At 42.0% G+C, this 15,349-nt stretch overlaps 1 protein-coding gene across 1 annotated transcript in view; it reads left to right on the top strand.

Annotated features, from left to right (window-relative positions):
• Nucleotides 1-15,349, top strand: part of LOC126260602 (nephrin-like) — a 769,721-nt gene that overhangs the window by 463,577 nt on the left and 290,795 nt on the right. The window contains exon 2 of the mRNA XM_049957938.1: nucleotides 2,016-2,148. Coding sequence (XP_049813895.1) covers nucleotides 2,016-2,148 — 133 coding nt within the window. The remainder of the gene's footprint in view (nucleotides 1-2,015; nucleotides 2,149-15,349) is intronic.

Genomic DNA, 15,349 nt, shown 5'->3' with positions numbered 1-15,349 from the left:
AATATTTTCGCTATTAGTCCTCTAGCTAAATAATGTACTGGAATGCGATTTCCATAGAGACTTCAGTTTTCTAATTATTCAATAACAGGTACAAAAGTGACCTTTAAGCGCATTTTTCTTGAATGACTCGAAAACCATGCCTTCAGCGATAGCGAACCCAGTAAAAAATGTAAGTGCTTTACACTTCCTACAAAAAGGTCCTGTTAATTATTTCGTAGGACAGAGAGTTTCCGCATAGCAAGCGAAAGAATATTACCATCTTGCGAGTGGTATCTGAAGGCACTACGGATTGCATAAAACCGAGTAAGAGGGGCAGCCGAATCACCCTGTATAAATATATTGCGAGAACGATCCGGAATTGTTCAGTAAACAGCTGGGTTGAAACGGAAGGGGAAACACTGAGAAAATATACTGCCGATTACTGTACAAAACAAGTACCGAATTTTAAGGAGTCATAAGAATAGTTTAACAGACAAATAAACTCGAATGGAAAATTGGAACTACCCTCCTGCGAGCAAGGTAGTTGACAGCAACAATGATCGTTCCTGGCAGTAGCCCGTCTCTGGTATGGTATGAAAACTTGAGCACAATGAAATAATGAGTCACAAAGGTCGAATTGTATTTTAAGTGTTGGAAAGAAGAAGGGTATGTCTAGCGAGGACGAGAATTTGCAAGGAGGATGAACTCCCAGCGTACGTTTGTTACCTAGCTTCGCCGTGAGGTCTGCGGTGTAAAGGGCAGCGCGACAGAGTTACGCTTTGCGGTGGCTTAGACTCGCTGAACGACTAGAAAAATCTTGACGCTTTTGTTAACGCTCCATTGGTATGGCTTAATGGCAGAGAAATGCTTGACTTTTTTTGCTAACCCATACTTGGCACACATGTACGTGTGTCTACATCAGAAGATAAACCAAGATGGTCGCTCTAGGATAATAATTCATCTAATGACGATTTATCTTCTTCGTCCTAGTCAGGACGGCACTAATTGACTCTAAGATCAACGACGAACAGACACAGAGGGGCGTTGTGGGTGTGTAAGCTCACAGGTTTATTAGTTCATTTCCCAGTGAACTCGAGACTGTCTCAGGAGGCTAACGAACGCGCACGCTATCAACCCACCGGGATCTTCAGTCTCTTGCTGGACTGTGGAGAGACCGTTATAACAGCATCTGGTTCGCACCTATTGTAAATGGAGGAGAGAAGCCTCAACGAGATAGTGACGTTCAGACGAACAAAGACTGCTTCTCATTAGCCGGCATTTTGAATTAGCGAGGAATGCCATCAAATGAACTCATCGGGTACAGCGACTCCTATACCTGAGTCTGTTACTGACGTTTCTCCTTGCTCATACTAACGAGATTAAACATGTTAAATTAAGCCATAAAGTTTCACTGAATGTAAAATCATTACCATATCAAAATTTAAATTTGTCACTATATTCCGTTAATTTTTTATAATTAAAGGATACTATTATTTAAAGGAACTCTATTGATATTTGAGGAGCTACTTTGGGGATGAGTAGCATTTTATTTTCGTTTAGGTGTCACAGGGAGCTGAAGAAGATTTCAACGTACAACTGTTAATAGTCCCATTGTCAATACTACCCTCGCATGAGGCATAAATTTAAACGACGTTTTGAGTGGTATTGAAGTAAAGACAAGTTTCTGTATACAGCTATTTACCTTGCCTTGCAATGAACATGTTCCAATAGGTGAATTGCAACTCATTCGACGATCCACGCCACAACCACGAACTTGTCGTGCAAGTGACTGTGTACCGCGTAAAAAGAGAAGCAGAAGTCCCAACTGCCAGCATCAGATTGGAAAAAAAATCACACGACGTAGATGGTCACATTTAGCAGAGACGTAGAATGGGACCCTGTTCAACAGCATTATTCAGACAAGTTTATGGTGATTTTGGCCCAGAAACATACAATTACAATAATGTACAATTAGAGCACTGTGTGTTGGATGTTTTGCACCTTATGTGACGCGCTTGTGTGTTCTCGTGTTACAGTGCCGACGACGAATGTGCAGGCGGCGGAAGGGGGCGTGGCTCGGCTGCCGTGTGACATCACGCCCGCCGTGGCAGAAGACAAGCCGCTGCTGGTCATCTGGTACCGCGAGGATCTCAAAGCACCCATCTACAGGTCAGCATTAAATCCACACATTACTTGTCGTTCCGTATACGATTTTCCCTTCGTCGTAAAGATCCATTACGAAAGTTTCACAGTTGAAGGTACCTTTCTCAATGCGTTGATTCGTGATACGACCTAAATGAAGTAGCTGTTATGGCGCTAGCACCACTTGCTGGATGGAGACCATCCTTATTTAGGCCTTCCATAGTTTCCCCAAATTACTTTAGGCAGAACTGGTGATCATTCATTTCAAAGGGACTTGACCGATATCTTTCCCCAATCAGAACTTGTGCTCTATCCCGTAATATACTTGTCGCCACATACGAGGTCGCACATGAGACACAAATCACAGTGAAACTTCGGGGAAGCTTTTCACAGATATGTGGGGCAGTGTCTCTGGTATGCCCGTCAATCGAGTCACGTCGCTCTTTTCAGTTCTGAGCACGCAGTGAGCACATAATATAGCCTAGATAATAGTATCTACCGCCAACTATGAAGGCTTCGTGAGAGATTTCTCCTGAGTTTATGAAGCTCTTATAACATAACTTTCATTTGCTTCCTTCTTCACGAGAGTACTCGGCCGCAATAAGCGGGGGAATTTAAGGTACTCCGATGGAAAATTTTGATAACCTATAGTACATCCCATAATTGGTTCCCCCAGAGTTCCATCTCTGTTCACATGAATCGCTGGTTATAAAGGCAACATTTTGGCACAGAGAACTAGCTGTAGATCATCTTAGAGAATTGGTGGAAAGCACAGACCGTTGCCTTCTATGAAGAGGGTGTTACAATGTTGGTACAACGCTACGCCATATGTTCGGTGCGGCAACTATGTAGAGAAGTAGCTGGAAGGTCTAGCTAACAGTTGTTAATAAAATATTTTTGTTTTTCACAGTGGTTTCAATTCCGCGAGTGATCGGTTGTTACTAAGCGAACAGTTCTCGTACACCTACATCAGGGCTTCGCAGCAAGCAAGCGGTGAGCACAAGCCCGCAACGAGCGAGTACTGTACCCTCTCCAGTGTCACCGGAAGGAGATCGTCGCACTATAGATCAGTTACTTAAAGCTGCTAATCATCCTGTCTTGGGTGCTGGAAGCTTTCTCAGTTTCTCATTCAGTTGCGCTTCGAAGCCGGATTTACTTCCCATCATGACTAACGCTCCAACTGCAGGCACACAAACTAATAATCGCCCTGACCAACCTACGTTTTATACATGTTCTCCAGAGCTACTAAGAAGGTCACATTCGGCTGTGTGCTTGTGATATCTACAGTTTTATACAGGGTTAAATTTTTTACAGAAATATTATAAGCCCACTCTGAACGTTACTTTCCATAACAAATGTGAGATGCACGATTGTCATGTTTTATAAGACACCACGTGGAAGTGCTTTACCTGAAGTGGACGTAAATGTTCAGCTGCAACAGCCTAGTATACTTCGATTAAATATCAAAATTTGGAAATTTGTGGTATGTTCCTATGGGACCAAACTGCTAAGGTCATCGGTCCCTAGACTAACACACCACTTAATCTAACTTAAAATAACTTATGCTAAGGACAACACATACACCCATGCGCGAGGGAGGACTCGAACCTCCGACGGGGGTAGCCGCGCGAAATGTGGCAAGGCGTCTTAGTCCGCACGGCTACCTCGCGCGGCCATTAAATATCATCCGTGAAATTTTCCAAGGACTTCATTAAAAGTAATGCTGTTTTCTTCCTTCAGATGGCTCCCTTTTGATTTTCAAAACCTCTTGTACCTTATCAGGTCCTTCACATTTTCAGTTTTCTATTCTTTGAAGTGCTATGACAAGCAATACCCATCTCCTCGCACAGCAGGTAGAGAAGCGAAGACATTGCCGGTATTACACAATGCTTACTCGACGTTAGATGAAACCGCTACCAAAACTGACCCTCCGAAATTTCACATTTTAGCTCTTCTACCGTGCTGTCGCGATCACATACTGCGCGCGCATCTCTCTCACTCGCTACCACGCCGCAACAGGTCTGCTCGCAGGTAAGAGCGTGAGCGGAATTGAGTGCTCGCGCTCAGAATTAGCGAGTTGTTAAGCCTTGACCTATATTTACATCTGTAGTCTGCAAAACATTGTGAAGTCCGCGGCCGAGACTGCTTCCCATCATACCTCTTCTTCTTAGCTTTAGTCCCGTCTAGTAACTGGTCCACCCCACTCAGGATTTGGAAAATATTATAATTTTTTTCCTTTCTTTAATATTGCGGGCAGCTGCCCTTCCTGTTGCTACACTCGTTAGTTGCCTAAGGGAGGGAAGTCGTCTCTGCATTGTGTAAACATTGTTCCGTTTGTAAGCGTTGTTTCAACGGTTTTGTATCGTATTTTATGGGAACCAGCCCAGCATCTCCATAAAGGAAAGTGGCAAACCACCAAAACGCTACACTGATTTTGGCTGGAGCTCCAGCCACCTTCGTTGACCCACAGCACGGGTTCGATCCTGGTCTGAGTCACTATTCCGTCCTACAACCTTACGTGCTGTGCGTTACACTATAGCAGGTATTCAGGGGTTGTATCGCATATCATGGTGTGGAAATTACATCATGTAACACTATAATCTGCTGTCTGATCTATGAGTCACTAACTATTGCCACCAAGAATAGCTCCGAAACTATGATAGCATCTCAAAAGTTTGTCGAGTAAATGTTGCATGGGACAATAGGGGCCATAATATACCGTTGGTTCGAAGTTATGACCACTGGTATCAATGCAGTGAAGCAATCTTCTCGTTATGGATTGAGTGGTATTCCTTATGACATCGGCACTTATCCAAGCACATGCTCTGACAATTCTCTCTTGAGTATCTTCAGGTATAGTTGGAACGTCTCTATAGACGATGTCTTTTACGAATCCCCACAAGGAAAAATCCAGAGGCGTCAAGTCTGGCGAACGAGCCACGACACATCTCCCTCGCGTCCAATCCAATGATTTGGGAATTGTCTCTGTAACTCATTTCTGGCCATCAGCAAAAAATGTGCCGGTGCCGAACACCCATCGTGTTGATACCACATTCTGTTCTTTTTTCCTAAAGGTATTTCTTCCAGTAACAGGCCTAACGTTTCTTCCAGGAATGTGGTGTACTTCCTATCATTAAGATTTCCTTCGACGAAATAGGGGCCTATAATTCCGTCTCCAGAATACCACACCATACATTTACCGACCACGGTTTCTGGTGCGCAATTTGCCGCAGCCAACATGGATTTTCAGTTGCCCAATAATGTCTGTTATGCAAATTAACATTTCCATGAGTCGTGCATGTAGCCTCGTCAGTAAATAAAATGAAATTAAGAAATGTGTCATCCCTCTGAATCTGAACTTGAACCCATCGGTACCAGTTAATTCTTGGTGGAGACTGATATGGTAAGCACGATATTTATGGCGGCGCAGAACACGAACAACACTACTTTGGCTTATGCCTGATTCCCTTGCGATGTGATGCAAACTAACATAAGGATCTCGAACCACAATGGCAAGAGTACCAATTTCCGTTTCTTCGTTAGTAACTTTCCTTTGCCGGATATGTTTCCGATGCGTTAAAGATCCAGTTGTTGTCAACTTATCATACGCGTATTTAAATGTACGACGCGTAGGGTGAATCGTTGAGGATATCTTTCAGCGTATAAGTCTGTAGTTCTCAATGAATTTCGTTGGCATTTTCCGTAAATGAGAAACATATCGACTCGTTCTTCGAAGGAGTACATCATTCACATTCGCCTGATTCGTTGATACTAAGTCTTACCGTTCCTATTAGAGTTGCATTGCGAAACCATCGAATGGTGTTGATACGTCAATGGCACGTTGGATGGATACGCCGTATTCGGCGAATATTTACTATTTGCACGATATACGAGAGAGAATTGTCAGAGCATATGTTTCGGTAAGTGCCGAAGTGATAAGGAATACCTTAGATCCACGATAAGAAGATTGCAGCACTGCATTGATACCAATGATCATCACTTTGAACTCCTTCTGTAAATGGACGTTCATGCCACCTTTGTGAGCTTCGTTGGCATTCAAAGACCTTACTTTTACGTATCATTGAATTCGTCTCAATAGCGGCTATCAGAAAACCATAGCATCCCATATAAAAAAAAGTTGACCATATCTCTGACGTGATCCCACCTAGCAACAAAAAGCAACGTCATCAAATAAATAATTTTCAGGCTCCTGATTTTTAGCCTGTCTTGCATTACAACTGTGCTCTTATAGTAGTGTCGGTCTGCTTTATTGAACTGTATTTCAAGGCTAGATGTGTCGATGAACATGGCTGGGGCACGTTGAAATGGACAGAGCAGGGAATGGACAGATTTAGGGGAAGAGTAAACTCATGGAGAAAAGATACAAGTGGGAGATGCGGATGATGTAGAAGGGTAGTATGCAGATGGAAAAGGAATTGGGGGAGGCAGAGATGGAAAGAGTGGGGGAGAAGGAGGTGGGTGGATGGAGGGGAGAAGAAGATATGTTGAGAGAGAGGAGGCAATGACGAAACAGATAGGGGAGAATGAGCTGGACAGATAGAGGCAGGAGAATTAAATGGACAGATGAAGGAAGAGGGGGAGAGAGAAAGGGAGGAAGAGGTGGACACAGGAGGAGGTGTATTCAATATTTGTGTCGAATGCATACAGAGGGCGAAGCTGAGGGGAGAAGTCTAGTTTATACTTAATCACTTTCTTGCTGTTCAGAAAAAGTGTGACCAGTAATGCTCTTTGACCAAAAAACCGGTCGCACATTAAAGAATGAATTGAACAGAAGCTTATAGTGTTAAATGATGTCATTTATACTGTTTGTCCGAGTTGTAGGAAACTTTAAACTAAAAATATTTATTAGGGGATCTTATCACTCCATTCGCGTATGTGCTGTAGAAAAAATGAAGGTACAGAGATCTCTGTGTGCACTGCAATTACTCTACTTTATTTCTTCACTTTCCACACGGGATCGACACATAAAGGGTTGTGGTATGTTTCTAGAGTCCTCAATGCTGGTTTTTGAAATATTTTTAGATGGTTAATACACGTAAACATGGTTCGCAGTAGGCTGTAACATGATGTTTATTTAATCGTTCGATTATCTAATTTCGACTAAGCGTCATTGTCAAGTACATTTGTAACATCTATGTTTCATGTGCTTGATAATGACGTTTATTCGAAATTAATAAATCGCACAATTAAATGAACGTCGTATTACAGCCTGTGTACGAATCATGTCTACGTTTATTAAGCATCTGGAAGCTGTGTATCTCCATAAACGTAACATTTTTAGATAGGCTTTCGTGGGATACATGGCGTCTACCTTCATGCATCTCCTAGTTCAAACTCTTCAACTTCTCCATGGTGCTCTGTCACGGAGCAAACAAGCCTGTCACCATATCCATTGCCCTTCTCTACATACGTTCTCTATCCTCTGATTGTCTTATTTGTTATGGGTCACACACATTTGCATAATATTCTAGATGTTCCCACAACTGCTTTTGTAGTCCTAGCAACCAACGAAGTCTTCTACCCAGATTACCTATGACCAGTCCTAAGATTTTCTTTCATTTCATTACAAATCATAGTACCTAGGCATTTGTAGGAGTTCAGCGTAAATCGTAAGTTCATGCCTTAAAGGAACGAGTGCTGCCTTGTTGCACATACCTTAATTCGCAGTTGTTCGATGGAATATTGTATCGAATAAGTATTTATTCAGCAAAACGATCATTAATGGCTCAGCACAATGAATGTAGTGTATGTCTTTTACCTCGACCACCTAAAATATATTTTTATTCAGAAGGAAAATAAAAAATATATGTTAACCAAATGTTGTTTAGCGACCTGCAGGACATTAACAAAATGACCGATTTTCTTATAACTTGTTCGTTACAAAAACATGAACTACAATACTTCTTTCTTTAAACAGTGCACTAATTTTTTATTAGTAATCTACCATCTCTCCTTATGATCTATTCAAAAATGTATCGCAGTGTACCATTCACTTAGACATGGCGTTATTGGAAACTTAACACAACACTGACATTTGTTCCGGACCGACACTCCAACACAGATTTCCCACTTATTGCGAACGGTCGCCTTACTATTTAGCGTTATACTGCAGTGGTTGTTATATTCGCAACTGCAAATGCATTTTTTGTATTTCATAACGGCTGTAGTCACCGCACTGCCTGTTCCTCCAGACATGCATGCTTGTGCATATGAACTTGGCATCGTAATTCGGAATAACACAGGCACTGCAATATCGAATGAAAGTATTTCACGCGAAGTAAGAGCGTTTCCGACTCTAGCAGGCTTGATTTCTGCATCATTCTACATTAGATTTAACTAATACTTACAGAAGCCCGCCCGGCTAGCCGCGTGGACTAACGCGCTACTTCCCGAGCGGGAAGGCGTGCCGGTCCACGGCAAGAATCCGTCCGGTGGATTAGTCTCGAGGTCCGGTGTGCCGGCCGACCTGTGGATGGTTTTTAAGGCGGTTTTCCATCTCCCTCGGCTAATGCGGGCTGGTTCCTCTTATTCCACCGCAGTTACACTATGTCGGCGATTGCTGCGCAAGCACTGCCTCCACGTACGCGTGCACAATAATTACTCCAACACGCAAACATAGGGTTACACACATTTGGTATGAGACGTTTCCGGGAGAGTCCTCTTGGGCCGAGCCGCACAATAACCCTGGGTTCAGTGTGGGCGGCGATGGGATGGGTGGACTGCTGTGGCCTGTTGTGGGGTAGCGAACCACTGAGGGCTCGGCGGGACGGAGACGCAATACATGCAGAGGATATGAACTTGAAGTTATCTGCAAAAACAGTAACCGGTATTAGGAGAGCTATTTGTAACACTTTATTATTGACAGATTATTCCTGTCAGATCGGTGCTACAGAGTACGCGCATAGTATACTTTGCATTGCTCCAAAACGTTATTACACAAAGGAAAGTAAAATGAAAAAGTTTGTAATCTGATTACGTATTTGTAGCCATAGTCTCACTGTAAGAGGACCGTTTTAGAGGCAGACATAAAGTGTAAGGTATTCATAAATTATTACAAATAAACAAAAGCTAGTAGCTTATTGACAATTGAAATGACCGGAGTTGCTGCGTCACCCGTCAGTTTTGAGGTATGTTCCGTCATTAGTTTTCTACCAGCAGAAGGAGTCACCGCCGCCAGGATTCATTGTCATTTATTTCATGTGTATGAGGATTGGGCTATGAGTGATGACGTTGCAGGGAGTGGTGCAGAAAACTCATGGTTGATTGTAAAGATGTGCGGCCTTGACATTTCTTCAGCTTTACTATGGAGGTTGGGAGGAATTTTCGAAGAATAGTGACTAAAGACGATACGTAGAGTTCAGTACGTCAACCCGAGAATTAAGGAACAGTGTAAATACTGGAATCTCACTCATTCTCCCAATAAGTCTAAAAAATTTCAAGCAGAAATTCTCAAACCGTAAAATGTCGTTTACATCTTTTATGTTCGTAAAGGAATTTTGACAAGTGATTTCGTGAGATTAACGCCTCAGAATACTGTGATATCGAAGATTAATTTTGAGGCTTTTTCGAATCTCCGAAGGACAATATACGACAAACGGCGCAGAATGATTGCCGAAGGAATCATTCTTCTTCAGGACAATGCCCTTCTCCTTACTCGAATCGAACATTTGAAAATCTCAGACTTTTAGGGTGGAAGATTTTTCAGCATTCTTCCTAAAGTCCGGAATTTGCACGAAGCGACTTTTATCGCTTCCTCATGAAGGAGGTCTGGCTGACAACTCAGCACTTCACGGCCGACGGTGAGCTTAAGGATTCTGTCAGCTAATGGCTGAGGCACCGGGCGACACCATTCTTCGATCAAGGAACAAAGAAGCTGGTATCACTGGGCGACAAAATTTCTCAATTTTTATGTATATTTCCTTCTTGTAGCAAGTATTCGCAGGTTAATTTAGGAACAACTCTTGCACAAATGGCAACATTTGCTTACTTTATCATCAGCAGATAAAGAAAAATACATTTTACATTTGAGGTGTCGTTCACAACTTTTATATCGCATCCGTTTGAGCAAGGAGAAAAATAATGGTACACGTCTCAGAACACATTACTTACACTTTCTTAGAAAGAGTACAAAACATTGAGGTTCAGCAACCGAGCACCTGCTCTGAGTTTTACTTCCTTATAGACAAGATAGAGGAATTCTGACTTTTAGACCAGAGCCCTTTTCATGCTAGAAAGTGTTAATGTTGTTGAGAGACGATTTTAATTGTTTTGTACGTCATTAACGCGTAATTTGGAAATTATAGGAGGTGGAGTAGTTAATGACTCATGAGAGACGCGTATTCCACAGTTCCCCATTCTAAAGTAAGTTTAATTTTTGTACCAGAGGTTATCAAATAGAACTACAGCATTGTGATACTCCGAAAAGAATGTGATCTCATGAAAATTCATGTGTAAATTAACTACAGCCTTCTTTTCTGATAATTGTATAATGTTTATGATCAATCATTTACTAATCAGACCTAAAATTTGCTTAAATATCTCCTTTGAGCAACAGTTACACATTTTATAATGAAAGGAGGCATGCAGATGCGTATTTTTTCTTAGTTAATTCGTTTTTTCTTGATTCAAGCACTATTTTACAGTAATATGAAACACGTCAGCTTTTTACAACAACAAAATAGAAAGGAAAGTCTACATTTAATCTTATTTATAAGCTCAAGTTTTATACCTGTACGCATTTATTTATCCTCAGGTCTGGTTTAAGGGGGATTTGTATACTTTGTATAATACTTTTTTATGTACAGACAATCATGTGACAGCTTATTGGGGACTCCCCATTCAGAATAACGTTCCATTTCTGCACAACACATTATTGCATGCAAATTAGTTGATAATGACGAAACTAATGTTATGGTATTCACTTACACCTCATTACTAATAACGGCAGACACTGCACATAGTCCGTACGCTACACATACGGACACAAACTGGCAGAGGGTCCATGACAATAACATTTCCTGTTATTGCATTACTTCTACTTCCTCATTTGTCTGTCTGAGAAGTTGAATTAATGGCTTCTACTGAATCCACTATTTCAAAAACTCATCTGCAAACAGAAATAGTCGGGAAGAGACAAATATATTTTGCTTGTGAATAAAGACACAAGCTCTCTACAAGTACAACATTTTAGCTACTTATTAATTACACAAAAGAACTTGTAACTACAAAATACTGTAGCCTTCAAATACCTCCATCACCACGATTTGCGAGCCCACAAACATCGCATAGAGTGTTATGCGCATAAAATCGTCTTTTCAGAACCTTCGTTCCTACCTTTAGCATCTGTCCTAATGCTGTGCTGTGGGCTACTCTTTATTTGTTCAATTTGGCCAATTCTTGTCAGCAATGGTGGGAGCAGAGCATATAGGAGAATCTGCTCGATTGTCTTGTCTCCTTGTTGTACTGTGTGGTAAATCTTGTAACGTTCATAGCTGCTAGGGGTACTGTACATACCGACTTGTTCGTATCGAAAATTACTTCAGGACGAACATGCTTGAATAGTTTCCACAACGAAATTTTTCTCTAAATCTAACTGATAATCCAAAGAGATTCTTGTTCCATGTGATGTGCACTAGCGGTAAGATACAACCAATACTTTCACTCCTTGATGACAGTTGTAAAGTTACGAACGAAAGTGCCACTAATGGAGAGTTACTGAAGATGGTTTTCCGAAATACCTGCAGTGAAGAATTTATAGTAAATATCCCGGAATTCGTATCAAGAACGGAAGAGAATGTGAGTAACATTGAAGCAGAGACCATCTCTGTAGCGAAGCAGTATAAGTCAATTAGTAAAAGGAAGTCTTCCGATCAAGATTGTACACCAGTTCGGTTTAGAAGTACACTGATGAAATAGCTTTATTTTCTTGCAAACATATTCAGCTGTTTGCTCGACGAAAGATCCGTACCTTTAAAATCGAAAGTTTCAAGGATCACAACAACGCACAAGAAAGTAAATGGCAACAATCCGCCGAATTACGGACCCACGTTTTTGACATCGATTCTCGGTGGGACTTTGGAACATATTCTGTGTTGCAGCATTATGAAATATCTCAAAGAAAGCACTGATTCAGAAAGCATTATTCTTGTGAAACACAACTGGAACGTTATTCTCATGAAGCAATGGTTCACGTCTGTGGAATACCGTCTTAGCTGTGCGAGTGAATTCGTGACTTCATGTTAGAAGCGTCACAGTTCGTAGTAAATGACGGGAGGGCATCTACTGAAGACGAAGTTATATATGGCGTTCCCCAGAGAACTGTTATAGCTTCTCTGCTGTTCTTAATCTATAGACACGATTTACGAGACAATCTAAGCAGTCATATGACACAGTTTGCAGATGATGCAGTCGCTTACCGTCTAGTGGAGACATCAAAAAATCAAACCGAATTGCAGAATGATTTAGACATCTATAAACTGTTTACCCTAAATAATAAAAAGTGTTAGGTCCTCCTGATAAGCTGTAAAACAAATTCCGTTAAATTTGGGTTACAGGATAAATCACACAAATTTAAAAGTTACCGATGTTAAATGCCTACGGTTTGCCATTACGAACAACTCCCGCTAGAAGCGTCATATAAGAACTGTTGTAAGAAACCGTTTTATCGCCATAATACTTGTAATATACAATATTCTAATGAAGAGACAATGTCCGTTCTCTTCTGGAGCATTGCTTAGCAGTATGGGACCGTTAGCAGATGGGACTGAGAAAGGACATCGAAATAAAGTTAGAGGGGTAGGTCGTTTTTTACTATCGCGAATAGGTGAGCGAATGTCACGGATATAATAAGCAAGTTGTGGTTGCAATCAGTAAAACCAAGGCATTTTTCGTTGCAGCGAGATCTTTCCACGAAATGTCAATCGCTAACTACACACTAAGGCAAAAAAAGAAACAGTTCACCACGAGCGAATTATTCGGCGGAGATCGGTAGATCTGATGTACGTATACAGAGAAACTAGTGTTTACAATTTCAGAAAAATTGGATGACGCCTTAAAGAGAAAGAGCTTCGCAAATTGAGCATGTCAGTAACGCCTTGCTCCACCTCTGGCGGTTATGCAAACACTTACTCGGCTTGGCATTGATTGACATAGTTGTTGGATGCCCTCATGAGGGATATCGTGCCAAATCTTGTCCATTTGGCGCGTTAGGTTGTAAAAATCCTCAGCTGGTTGGAGGGCTGGGGCCATAATGCTCCAAAAGTTCTAAACTGGGGAGAGACCTGAAGATCTTGATGGCAAGATAGGCTTTGGCAAGCACGAATAGCTGGAACTTTTGCTGAGTGCGGGCAGCCATTATCTTGCTGGAGTATAAGCCTAGATGGCTTACCATGAAGGACAACGAAACGGGGCGGAGAATACCGACGACATAGCCTTGTGCTTTTAGGGTGCCGCTGGCGACATCTAAAGGGTTCCAGCTACGAAAAGAAATGGCGCCACAGAGCATCACTCCTAGTAGTCGGGCTGCATGGCGGACGACAGTCAGGGTGGTATCCCATGACTGTGCGGGGCGTCCCCAGGAACATCCTCTCTGGTCATTGGGGCAGCTCAGTTCGTATCAGGACTCATCACTGACGACAGTGCTACTCCAGTAAGTGACGTTCCAGGACGAAGACTGTCAGGAGACGCTGGGGACAGTGGCGGGATACCAACCTACCTGTCGTTCGCCATATGTCCTGACAACCAGGACCCCTTTGGTTGTCATCTGCGGGACTCTTACAGCGCAGCAGTAGCCCTTCGTGGCAAGCCGTCCTGCGCTTACATTTCAGCTAGATAAAGCCCACCGAGGCAAAGGAGAGTTTCTACTGCTTGTCCTCGTGCTTGGCCAATCCTATCTTGGCCAGTAAGGTCGCCAGATCTCTTCTCAACTGAGAACGTTTGGGGAATAATGGGCAGGGTCGGGATTCTGACGATCTAACGCGCCCATTGCACAGAATCTGGCATGATATCCCTCAGGAGGTCATTCAACAACTCTATAAATATTAATTCCAAGGGTAATATCTGCTTGCTTAAGGTCTAGAGACAGACCAACGTGTTATTCACTTGTTCAGTTTTTTAAGCTCTTTGTTTTGAATAAATCATACAATTTTTCGGAAGCTGCAATAAATTTTTATGAGTTCCTCCATTACGTCTGGGAAGAAAAATTTCATGTTTGTGGTTGAATAATAAGTGCACCGTTTCTGTTCTACCGATTTTTGTTTATTTCAAATTAGTTCTCGGCCTATTAGGGCATCTTCAGACGGTAGCCAGTTGTTACCCGATGATGGTCTAGTAAGCCGAAACTTGTCTGAAGTAAACAAAAGTCAGTAAAATAAAAAAAATGTGCACTTGTCACTCAACATTAAGAAAATGTCATTATTTGTTCGTCCGTACATATGCATCACATCTACCGGTTTCCCTGCTGTTCGAATAATTTCTTCGTGGTGCGTCGTTTCTTTTTTTCTAGGGCGTATTTCCTGCGAAGGCCAAAACATCTTGTCGTCTCCCATTGCGGCGGCGCGGTTCTTTCCGTCCCTTTACGGCGGACCTGTACCTACCTGTGAACATTGTCTCAGCAAATCATCAGTAGGAAAGCTGAGTGAACCAGGCTGCTATTTAAGTCAGTCATCTAAGTTTCGGGAGAAAGTTTTCACACAAATGAAAGTTTGCAAATTTTGTCCTCAATTAATATATTCTGAAATTTAGGTGAACAAGTATCACTGCCAAGCTCGTGCTAGTCTTAACACAGTCACTCACAATCCCTTTCACTCGCGTTAGCAAGTTTATTGTGTTGCATTTCCCGAAAACGTAATAGCTACAAAATTACTGATTGTTTTCGATTGATAATGCTCGCCAAATATTAAGTCTGTCAGTACCAAATGCAGTCACAGTTTTTAGCCACCGACCTGCTCAATACGCCACGCGGAATATATGTCTTTTCTCGTCACAAAATTCACTTAAAAATTCCGAAATTTCTACACACCCATCGGAATTATTATGCCGTCACTTTACAACACTTTTGATGTATGGAACACTGCTGGATCCAGCAACTTCTCATTTCTATCGGCACTACTACTACACACGTCCGAACTGTTTCATTGCTAGGCTCCGACTCTCCTCTAGAATACTCCAAGTCTTCTCTACTAGCAGAGAAAGGCGAGCGAAGAATATT

This window comes from Schistocerca nitens, chromosome 5 (genome assembly GCF_023898315.1).
Source record: "Schistocerca nitens isolate TAMUIC-IGC-003100 chromosome 5, iqSchNite1.1, whole genome shotgun sequence".
Lineage (NCBI taxonomy): Eukaryota > Metazoa > Arthropoda > Insecta > Orthoptera > Acrididae > Schistocerca > Schistocerca nitens.
This window is presented reverse-complemented; position numbering and strand designations above follow the sequence as displayed.